The 11,259-nt window shown below is 50.7% G+C and overlaps 1 protein-coding gene across 3 annotated transcripts; it reads right to left on the bottom strand.

Annotated features, from left to right (window-relative positions):
- Window positions 1-3,021: 3,021 nt before the first annotated feature.
- Dnajc22 (DnaJ heat shock protein family (Hsp40) member C22) lies at window positions 3,022-8,366 on the bottom strand. Of its 3 annotated transcripts, XM_015993130.3 has the most exons (4): window positions 8,204-8,366; window positions 7,613-7,699; window positions 6,203-7,155; window positions 3,022-4,172 (listed from the first exon to the last, which is right to left on the bottom strand). In XM_015993130.3, the coding sequence occupies exons 3-4, from the start codon at window positions 7,040-7,042 to the stop codon at window positions 3,987-3,989; spliced, it is 1,026 nt and encodes a 341-aa protein (XP_015848616.1). In that variant the 5' UTR covers window positions 7,043-7,155; window positions 7,613-7,699; window positions 8,204-8,366; the 3' UTR covers window positions 3,022-3,986. The 3 variants fall into 3 exon arrangements, with proteins under 3 accessions (XP_015848616.1, XP_006974459.1, XP_042120863.1); XM_006974397.4 differs by lacking the exon at window positions 7,613-7,699; XM_042264929.2 differs by lacking the exon at window positions 7,613-7,699 and having other exon boundaries at window positions 8,233-8,354.
- Between the last annotated feature and the right edge of the window lie 2,893 nt (window positions 8,367-11,259).

Genomic DNA, 11,259 nt, shown 5'->3' with positions numbered 1-11,259 from the left:
CTTGAGAGGCGGAAAAAGATTGCGAGCTACAGAGCAAGTTTGAGTCTACCCTGAGCTACACGAGACCCTAACTGACCGGGTAGGAGCAGAGGCCCAGCTCCTCACCCCTTTGCTCTTGTCTACTAAACTGCAGCACTTTTTCAGAAAACTCTTTTTTTTTTTTTTAAATGATTTTTCGAGACAGGGTTTCTCTGTGTAGCTTTGCATCTTTCCTGGAACTCACTTTGTAGACCAGGCAGGCCTCGAACTCACAGAGATCCGCCTGGCTCTGCCTCCCAAGGGCTGGGATTAAAGGCGTGCACCACCACCGCCCAGCCAGAAAACCCTTATTTAATATGAAAAAGGGCAAAAAAAAAAAAAAAAAAAAGAAAAAGAAAAAAGAAAGAAAGAAAAGAAAAAGGGGAAATTGAGGGACTTAATGTAAAGGACAAGTTCTCATCAAGAAAGAGGTGGTGGGGGCTGGAGAGATGGCTCAGAGGTTAAGAGCACTGACTGCTCTTCCAGAGGTCCTGAGTTCAATTCCCAGCACCCACATGGTGGCTCACAGCCATCTGTAATGAGATCTGGTGCCCTCTTCTGTATACATAATAAATAAATAAGTCTTTAAAAAAAAGAAAGAAAGAAAGAGGTGTTGTTCTTGTTTTTTGTTAGTGAGAGGTGGCAGGTCTAGAAAGAAATTATAGAGAAGAAAATCTTAGCCCCTCCAAAAGAAAGGTAACTGCTGCCTCTCCTCTCTTTCAGGGTTGGGGATCAAATTGGGACCTCAGAAGCACTCTTAAGGGGGAAGTATGGTGGCTGACACCTGTAATCCCAGCACTTGGGAGTCTGAGGCAGGAGGATTGCTACAAGGTAAAGGCTGGGCTTGTCTGCATGGTGAGTTCTAGGCCATCTTGGTCTAAGTATGTCTCCGCGGAGGTAGGGAGAGAGCGCTGCACCTCTTGGCCACACCCTAGCTCCATAAAATCATTAACGTCCACCAAGCTTGCTAGTCCAGGCCTCTAACCTCACCTACGTCGGAAACTGGTACAGGAGAATCACAGGCAGCCAGGCAACTTAGCAAGACCTTGCCTCAAAATAAAAAGTAAGAAAGGGCTGAGTTCGGCTCTGAGATACAGCTCTCGTCTAGCATTCATGAGGCCTGAAGTTTACTTCTGTTTCCAAACCACACACACAAATGTCCCAAAGTGGCAAAGAGAAGGGATTTCTTTCTTTTCTTTTTTTTCTTTTTGAGACAGGGTTTCTCTCTCTGTGTAGTTTTGTTGCCTATTCTGTGTATCGCTCTGTAGACCAGGCTGGCCTCAAACTGATAGAAATCCACCTAACTCTGCCTCCTGAGTGCTGGGACTAAAGGTGTACGCCACTACTGCCTGGTGAGAAAGGATTTCTTAAAATATATATATATATATATATATATATATATATATATATATATATATCTTTTATGTGCATTGGTGAGAAGGCGTCATATTCTCTGAAACTGGAGTTACAGACAGTTGTGAGCTGCCATGCTGGGAATTGATCCCGGGTCCTCTGGAAGAGCAGCCAGTGCTCTTAACTGCTGAGCCACCTCTCCAGCCCCAGAAGGGATTTCTTTTGTTGTTGTTTGTTTGAGGCAGGGTTTCTCTGTGTAGCTTTGGTGCCTGTCCTGGATCTGGCTCTGTAGCCCAGGCTGGCCTCGAACTCACAGAGATGTGCCTGGCTCTGCCTCCCAAGGGCTGGGATTAAAGGCGTGAGCCACCCCCGCCCGGCCAGAAGGGATTTCTAATTCAAGCAAAAGTGAAACCGGTCATGCGTGACGTGAGTAATTCTCCAGACTCTGTGACGTAGGGTACTCAGGCTGGGGCTTTCTCGACTCCCTTCCAATACAGAGTCCCAATTTTGTAGAAGTCAGGGAATGTGAAAACATTAGATTTTATTAACTCAGCTAAGCAATAAAATGAGGACAATTCATTTGTTGTTTTTAATAACTTCCTTTTATTGTTGTTATTTCTTGTTTGTTTGTTTGTTTGTTTGAGACAGTGCTTACTCTTTCCCTGGCTGGTCTAGAACTCATATATATAATTTATTTTTATTTTGTGTGCATTGGTGTTTTTGGCTAAATGAATATCTGTGTGAAGGTATTGGATCCTGGAGTTACAGACAGCTGTGACTGCCATGTGGTTGCTGGGAATTGAACTCAGGACCTCTGGAAGAGCAGTCAGTGCTCTTAACCACTGAGCCATCTTCCCAGACGGTCTAGAACTCTTTATGTAGACCAGGCTGCCCTTGAATTCACCAAGATCTGCCTGCCTCTGTCGCTGAGTACTGGGGTCAAGGATGTGTGTGACCACCCCCAGCCCTTTTTTACGGTTTTGAAATTTTAATATTTTGAAAAAAAAAGTGTGACTAAAACACACTGGAAAAACAAGAAAACAGCAAGTAAAGGCATATAATTTTAACATGTTTCTGGTCTTCAGTCTTCCACTGCAAAGGGAAACATCCTGGCCTCTTTTTCCACGTCTAGCTGGAATTCAATAAGGCCTCCTTGAAATCCACAAAGTGGTAGTTCCCCGGGGCTTCCCGGAGTTGCCTTAAAGACACACGAGATATAGCATCATGAATCTTTCCGTCAGTCCTGTCTTAGTTTCGGCTCCTGTTGCTGTGATGAAAGACCCTGACAAAAGTAACTTAAGAGGATTCCTTTCGGCTTCCAGGCGAGGCACAGTCCATCATGTGGGAAGTCAAGGCAGGAGCTCCAGGGCTCTGGTCACACGGACTCTGTAATCAGGAACAGAGCCTGAATGGGTGCACGCTGGTACGCAGCTTGTTTTCCTTTTTCATTCAATCCCGGGCCAGTCTATAAAAATGGTACTGTCTGCTTCAAGCTGGGCTTTCCCACTTCACAGTTATCCTAGTTCAGAAAATCCTCCACAGACCTCCCCATAAGCCAACCTCATCTAGATAATGCCTCAATGATGACTCTCTCTCTCTCTGGTAATTCAAGATAGTGTTAAGTTGACAATTAAAACTCACCACCACCACTTTGGAAGCATGATGGCACAGGCCTTTATTCCCAGGACCGCAGGCAGAGGCAGGTTTATCTCTGTGAATTCCAGGCCAGCCTGGTCTACAGATACCCATAAAATAACATCATCTGTTCCTCTTCCAATACCCCAATACGTCATTTATAGTCCTATGACATTTAGTTCAAAGCAGAGAACAGGGCAGACTGATATTTCTATTCCCATGTTATGATCCTCTCTGGGAATAGATGCTCCTGGAGAGTAGGATGATGCTCACAATCAGACTTCAAGTCCTGAACAGACCTGAGAATTCTGCCTGTTCCAAACCCATGAGGGACTCTACCACACTGTTCCAATTAGAAGTGGTTCCCCCATGCCACAGCAACTTGTTCCTTTTGGGGAAAGTATAAATGGAATAAAAACATTTTTTCTGGGACTTTGACATCTCTAACCCCTGTGTTACCTCTTGGAATCCCTTTGTCATATGACAGTATACGAAATATTAGAATATTTTTCAGTCTCCTAAACACATTATAATCATACATCAATATACTAGGATAGGATACGGTGGGTTATTCTTTGGAAGATATTTTTATTGATTTTATAATCTACCTTTCATTATATGGTATTAAGAAAATAGAGTCAAGATTACAGTAGCCGCCGGGCGTGGTGGCGCATGCCTTTAATCCCAGCACTCGGGAGGCAGAGCCAGGCGGATCTCTGTGAGTTCGAGGCCAGCCTGGTCTCCAAAGCGAGTTCCAGGAAAGGTGCAAAGCTACACAGAGAAACCCTGTCTTGAAAAACCGGAAAAAAAAACAGTAGCCAAGAACTTAGAAATTCAGAACATAAATACATTCTCTACATTAACTTTCTCGTCCCTTTAAAGTTTTCGTCTCTGCTGAAAGCAGCCTCTCTAACACTTTTGGGATGCCGGGGTGTGAATATGCTGCCCAGCTCTGCCGACAGTGAGTCCAACGTTGCTTTTCACCCCCAGGATGCTCTGGGTTTCCTGGGCTGACTTAAGATTTCATACGCAGCCTGGATCTCCAGGAAGTGCCTCTGGGCCTCTTCCGTCTGGTGCCGGTTATGGTCCGGGTGCCAGACCTTCACCAGGTCGCGGTAACTCCGATGTATTTCTTCACTGGTTGCCCCTTCTGGAAGGCCCAAAACCTTGGGGAAACAGAGCTCACAAATTAGCATCTCATAAGTGCTGGGAGCCCCAGGCTCTCTCCCTACCTCTTGCTAAACCAGGCTATTTGGTATCTAAAATGGCCCAGAGCCTCAGAATTTCAGCCCTTCAGGCCAAGGGGAAATTCCTTAGCAGAGCATGTCCCTAACTAGAGTAAGGTCCTGGGTTTGATCCACAACAGTAAGAGAAAAACAAAACAACTCAAACAAATAAAAGCAACCCCCCCCAAAAAAAAAACAACAACAACAACCACGGGGTGTCATGTAAGAGCTAGGAAGCCTTTAACCACAAATGCATGTCCAACCGAGAACTTCACGTCCTCAACAAGATCTCCTCCCCACAGGAGAAATGAGCATACACATATCCACCAAAGACCGGGAAAGAGCCGGGAGGCAGGGGCGCACGCCTTTAATCCCAGCAGGGGAGGCAGAGCCAGGCGGATCTCTGTGAGTTCAAGGTCAGCCTGGTCTACAGAGCGAGTTCTAGGAAAGGCGCAAAGCTACACAGAGAAACCATGTCTCAAAAAATAAATAAATAAATAAATAAATAAATAAATAAATAAATAAATAAATAAATAAATGTAGCAAACAAACAAACAACAACAACAAAAGTCACCTAGCTGATACAGTGGCATGTGCTGTTAATATCCAGCACTTGGGAGGCAGAGACAAGTGGATCTCAGTGAGTTCGAAGCCAGCCTGGTCTACAAAGCAAGTTGCAGGACATCCAGGGCTGTTACACAGAGAAACCCTGTCTTGAGAAACCAAAATAATAATAATAATAATAATAACAACAACAACAACAACATCCAGCACTTGGGAGGCCAAGGTAGAAGCAGAAGGATCACAAGTTCGAGGCCAGCCTGGTTTACATTTTGGGTTCCAGGTCAAAGGCTACATGGCGAAAGTGTGTCTCAAAAACAAACAAAAAAATTGAGCTGACAAGATGGGTCAGTAGATAAAGGTATTTAGGACAAGCCTGATGACCTGAGTCGGATCGCTGGAACACACTTGGTGGGAAAGAGAGACTCGGTCTTGCCGACTGTCCTCTGACCCCTACTGTAGATTCATGTTGTGGCACATGGACACATACACAGTAATAAATTTTTGTTTTATGAGACAGGGTTTCTCTGTGTAGCTCTGGCTCCACTGGATCTCGCTATGTAGACCAGGCTGGCCTTGAACTCACAGAGATCCGCCTGCCTCTGCCTCCCGAGTCCTGGGATTAAAGGCATGCGCCACCCCCCACCCCCCCCACCCCGGCAATAATAAATTTTTTAACCTAATATATCGTGATAGGACTCGGGAGGTGGCTCAGTGTTACAGTGCTCATGTAGCATACCCAGGGGTTCTGGATCTAATCTCCGACACCCCGAAACCAAACCCCTAGTCCACAGTAATAGAAGGCAGAAAGGAGGTAACCACCAAGGCAAGAGTATAGAATGGGAAGGGCTAGGAAGGAATCTTCCTGGAGCTGGTGGTGTTCCATTCCTTAACCTGAGGGGCATGTACACTTTATATGCTAAACTTCAATAAAAAGTATTACTCAGCCAGGCGGTGGTGGCGCACGCCTTTAATCCCAGCACTTGGGAGACAGAGGCAGGTGGGTCTCTGAGTTCCAGGACAGCCATGGCTACACAGAAAAACTGTCTCTAAAAAGAAAAAAAAAAAAAGGACTGGAGAGATGGTTCAGAGGTTAGGAGCACTGGCTGCTCTTAAGAGGTCCTGAGTTCAATTCCCAGCAACCACAGGGTGGCTCACAACCATCTGTACTGAGATCTGGTGCCCTCTTCTGGCCTGCAGGTGTACATGCAAACCGAACACTGTATACATAATAAATAAATAAATCTTTTTTAAAAAAACTATTATTCATATGTATTTCTCATCAGTAATGTATCTTCAAGCAGTGCACACAGAAGCCCAAAGACCCCAGGGTACTCTTTCAGAGCTCAGCCAGCAGACCTCAGAACGCATCCCCATTCCGGGGGACTTACCGAAAAAGAAAGACTCACCTGGTAAGCCAGCTGACGTTTCTCATCCTGAAAACTGTCAACAAATTCATAGAGCCGTTCCCACTCCTGGAACTGGGTGCTGTTGAAGCCAGGATCCCCGACCAGTAGCCACCAGATCCGGCAAGGCAGAAGGAAGACAGACTCCACGAGGCGGCCAAGAAGCGGGAAAAAGCTGAACCAACTCAAGAAGGAACCCAGGGTTTCTGCCACGTAGCTAAGGGTGGCAGCTGTGTTGCACAGGACACTATAGGCCAGTGGGCCTGTGAAGGCGAGGTAAGCCAAGCCCAGGCGGTAGAGCCGCACGCTAATGGTCTCTGACTCCGCGGAAGCTTTGTATTGGCGATGCTTCTGGGCTGTGACGCTGGCAGCCAGGCTGATGGGCAGGATGGCTATGGGGCGGCCATAGAACACAGGAGAAGTGAGGAAAGCTGCTCCTAACGTGTTCTTAAAGTCTGACGTCTCGTTGCCAACAGCGGCCACCAGCAAGACCCCCAAGCCAACTGCCAATGGAAGGCCCACAATGTAGAAGTTGTCCATGGAAGAAAGGCTGATCAGAGCCACGAGACCGAAATAGATACCCACTATCATCTGGGCCACAAAGCGAAGGAGACTCAGAGGTGGTCTCCCCTCTGCTGGCCTCTGTTTCCGACCCTGGGCTCTGTTGGCTTGAGCCACAAAGCTTGGGAGTTTCCAGAACTCCCAGAGCCAGCCCAACCCACCACCTCCCAGGGTAAGCATCCAGAGCAGGGCATGGCTGTCCCTCCCCAGATACAGGTGGTGGAGCCCGACAGGACCCCCGAAAGCCCAAAGGGTATAGGTCACCAGGAGGCCTTTTGCCATCCTCTATGGCAAGAGTCTCAGAACAAATCCAGTGGCATTTGACATTGATCAGAATGCAGAAATCTCAAGATCCTCTGTGAGAATCACCATAGTCCCGAGAGTTTCCTTAGACCCTAAGAGACAGAGTGGGGGGAAAGCAGACTCATCAGACTACATCCAACCCCCAACACAGTAGACCATTTCTCCATAATGCAAGTCAAGTCCGCTCCTCCCTGAGGGGCTCTTGGGTGTTAACTGTCTCTTGTGTTAGCACCCCAGGCCTGATACAGTGGCTCGAAATTTAGGGGAGGAGAGTGCTTCGTTTTAAAATTTATTATTATTTATTTATTTTGGAGACACAGTCTGATGTAGCCAAGCTGGCCTTACGCGGCCATAGCTGAGGGCCCGTGAGCCCCTGCTCTCCCCGCCCCCATCGCCCCAGGTAGTGGGCTCAAGGCATCTGCCACCATGCTCAGCAATGAGAATGCTTGAAATGTTTTCAGTGGAGACACTGAGAACTAGGGTCCTGAACCAAAACAAACAAACAAATTAGAAGCTTAGGACTAGAAAGATGGCCCGGGGGTTACTTACTGCTTTTCCAAAGGACCCAGGTTCAGTTCCCAGCGCCCACATGGCAGTTCATAGATGCCCTCTTCCGGTCTCCGAGGGCATCCAGCACTATGCAGTGCACACACGTAGATACAAGGAATACACTCATACACAGGAAGTAAATTTTTAAAAGAAGCAGCAGCAACTTACATTTCAGACCTCCCCTTAATGGTTCACGGGGGTGGGGAGTGGGGTGGCGGTGGGGTAACAGAATACTTTTTCAAAATTTCAAACCCTTCTGAAAGCCAGTGCCTTATCTAAACGCCCACCCCTTTAACTAAATGTGTGTGTGTGTGTGTGGCCCAAGGTTTGAGCCTCTCTCCAGCCTTCCCATCTCCCCAGGCCATGAAAATTTCCCACAAGTCAAACTTGAAAGGGATCCTGAATTCCTTCCACTTAAACATTCTGGAAAGCATTTTGACCTAGACCTTAGCACCCCACAGCTCCACCATCCTGTTCCCCAACAAGACTGAAGAGCCTCTGCAGAGAGGCTGCAAAAATCCTCAGAATATCACATCCAGTGCCGAAGCAGAGTGCCTGCCAACATGCCCTCGCTACTTCAAGCGAACTCACCCTCAGGCAGTCCCGGTAGACAGCAGTACCTGGCTGCTCAGGCCGCTTCAGACTAGTTCTTTCTTTTGACCATGGAATCAAAATGGCCCCTCTCCTCTCTCTCTTTCTCTCTCTGGTCCCACTTCCACCCAAGTTGGACTTTGCCTCCCAGTGCTGCTGACTGTGTGTCTGAAGTCAGGCCACCTCCGCCAGGCCCCTCCCCGCAGCCCTCGTCAGCCCCTTCGGAGTCACCTTCCGGTCCTACCTTCCTCTACCCGCCCTCTGGGATAACTCTTTGGAAGCTCTCCCCAGGCTCGCCCACTTTTCCATTATGGGGCCTGGAACCGCGCCCCGCTCCCGGCGGAGCGCACCTCTTGCAGAACGTCACGACAACCGCCAGGTGGCGCTGCCGCTTAGGGAAGGGAGGTTCCCCCAAAAAGTCCCTGATCACCTTTTCCGCAAGGTTGGGACACCCCAGGCCAAAGCTGTCCCGACTGTGCGACTACCTGAGGGAGAAAAAAAGGCGATCCCATCAATAAAATTAAATTCTTGATTACCTCTTCTCCCTCTCCCACTTCGGGCTGCATGCTTCTCTCCATGCTCCAAGATGGCCATTATAATATTCTAATTTCTTTTTTCTTTTTCTTTTCTTTTTTCTTTTTTGGTTTTTCGAGACAGGGTTTCTCTGTGTAGCTTTGCGCCTTTCCTGGAACTCACTCACTCTGTAGCCCAGGCTGGCCTCGAACTCACAGAGATCCACCTGCCTCTGCCTCCCAAATGCTGGGATTAAAGGCGCGTGCCATTACCACCTGGCTACTTCTAATTTCTTAAGGGAGAGACATCAACACCCTCTGTTTTGCCTCACTGTCTTACTTCTAGGCCTTCCAGTTTTAGGGGACTCCACACCCAAATGTGAGCCTGACCCCTGCAGAGCCCCAGATCCAGAGAGCCTCGAAGCTGTTCTGCAGACCCTGCAGCCTGAAGCAAAGGGAAAGCACACTAGCTAGCAAGGGATACAGGAGCGCGTCTTCTTCGGAAGAGTGGGACCACAGGCAGACTCAGGGGGAGAGGAATCCGCCTTCTTCCTTCGCAGCTGGAATGGAGCTGCGGCACACACAATACCTTCAGTATTCCAGGCTCCAATCCCTGGTGCGGTTCAGTGACCTTGGCCAAGTCACACCCTCTCCTGAGCTTCAGTTTCTTTTCTTTTTTTAATAAAGAAGCTTGGATCTACAAGATCTTCCGGTCTTGACTAGAGGTAGGGATGGAGCCAGTGGGCCTCACTTAGGGTCACATGCCAACAGGAGGCAGAATGTTCTAGCTCCCCCCAACACCCTCTACCCCTAGTTGGGGATGAGAAGGCAGCTCGAGATAGGGCCCTTTTAGGGCCGAGGAGAGGCAGCGAAACGACAGCCCAGCCATGGCTGGGGACTGGGGGTGGAGTGGGACCGGGGGTGGGGGCAGCGACAGGGCCACTGAATAATGAATGAGACTTAATTGGGCCCGCACTGTGCGGCGGGCGCGCTAAGCTGGGCAAACACGCGGGCCGCCGCCGCCGCCGCCGCTGGACAAACAAAGTCGCTCAGGGTGCCTGCCGGGAGCCCTGGTGCGGACCGCCCGCCCCGGTGTGTGTGGGGGGGGGACCGGCGGGCAGCCAGGCCTCCCGGGAGCAGCAGGAACCCAGAAGTGCCCGAGACGGAGGGAGGGATGGATGGATGGATGGATGGGTGGATGGATGGATGGATGGATGGAGGCGCAGGGCCCAGCCCTGGAAGGAAGGACCAGCAAGGGGAACCAAGCAGATTTTGCGGTGGAGCCTGGGGCCCGAGGGCAATGGAAGCGCGAGGAAAAGATGGAGAAGAGAGTGGAGGGTGGAGGAGAGAGTGAGAAATGAGCGAGGAAAAGGCGCGTCTGGGGGAGGGTCGGTGGAGGGGCGAGAGAAGAGCTGTCACTGCGAGGAAAGGGCAGAGCGATGGAGAAACGCGAGAAGGGAGGCACAAGGGGCCTAGGGAAGAGGAATTGGAGAAGAGTCAAGGAGAGGGATGAGGCGACCGGAATGAGAACAAGGGGGTGACGGGGTGGGCGCCAGGCGCCCCTGCCAGCGCCTCACCCCGCCGCGCTCCCGCCCGAGCGCTCTCTCCAGCCGCCCGCACTCACTTTGTCACAATTACGGGGCCGTCACTCGGCCGGGATTGTTTTCCCCAAATTGTTGTTCTATAAACTGGCGCGGGGTGGGGGTGGGGGTGGGATCTGACAAGCTGACGCGGGAGGGGAGAGTGAGCAGCTGTCGAGGGCATGGTAACATATTTACCCGCTCCTGGCCCAGGCTTGGCCTTGGTTACTACAGAAACCCATGGGGAAACTGATTGCCACCCCAACCTTCATCACTGATTCCGCTTTCCACCGTCCCGGCCCGCCCCCTCGATCTCAGCTGCCTCTGTTTCCCCCACCCGAACGCGGCCAGGGCTGAAGGCCGAGGCGATTAACCTGGTGCGGCCAAGAGTTATTCTTAACCTTTCGCCGGTTCTCTGGTGCCAGGGCGCCCTCGAGTGCCTGCTCACCTCACAGGTCTGCCACGCTCATCCCTAAGTGTGCCCACGTCCCCCTCGCCCCCACGCCCCCTCGCTACCCTGGACCACCTTGCTGCCCCTCGATTCTGCAAACATCTGTTGCGCCCACTGAGCGAGAACTGCGCGAGCTTCCCAGCTACCCCCCCCCCGGAGCCGCCCGCGCCCCCAGCACCCGCCACCCGCCTCTTCCCCGCCAGCCCAGCCTGTCGGCTCCGTGACAGCCGCCGCCGAAGCCCGGGCCCCGCGGGAGCGGCCGAAGAGGAGACGCTGCATGGCTGGCTCCGACACCGGCCTCCCTCGCGGCTCCAGGGGCAACGGAGGATGGCGGCCGCTGAAGCGAGACCGGAGTCGGCCGCTGGAGTTGGCAGGGCCAGACGAGGGAGGGGAGAGGCCCTGGGAGGGCTCCTCTCCCGTTCTTTTAAAGCCTGTCTTTCTCATTCCGTCGCCCTCCGTCCTGCCTGGACCCGGACCCTTCCCGCTGAGCGCGCCTGAGATTCAGTAGGTTCC

The sequence above is a fragment of the Peromyscus maniculatus genome, chromosome 20 (genome assembly GCF_049852395.1).
Source record: "Peromyscus maniculatus bairdii isolate BWxNUB_F1_BW_parent chromosome 20, HU_Pman_BW_mat_3.1, whole genome shotgun sequence".
NCBI lineage: Eukaryota > Metazoa > Chordata > Mammalia > Rodentia > Cricetidae > Peromyscus > Peromyscus maniculatus.
Note: the sequence above shows the minus strand (reverse complement) of the source record. Positions and strands in the feature narration are given on the sequence as shown.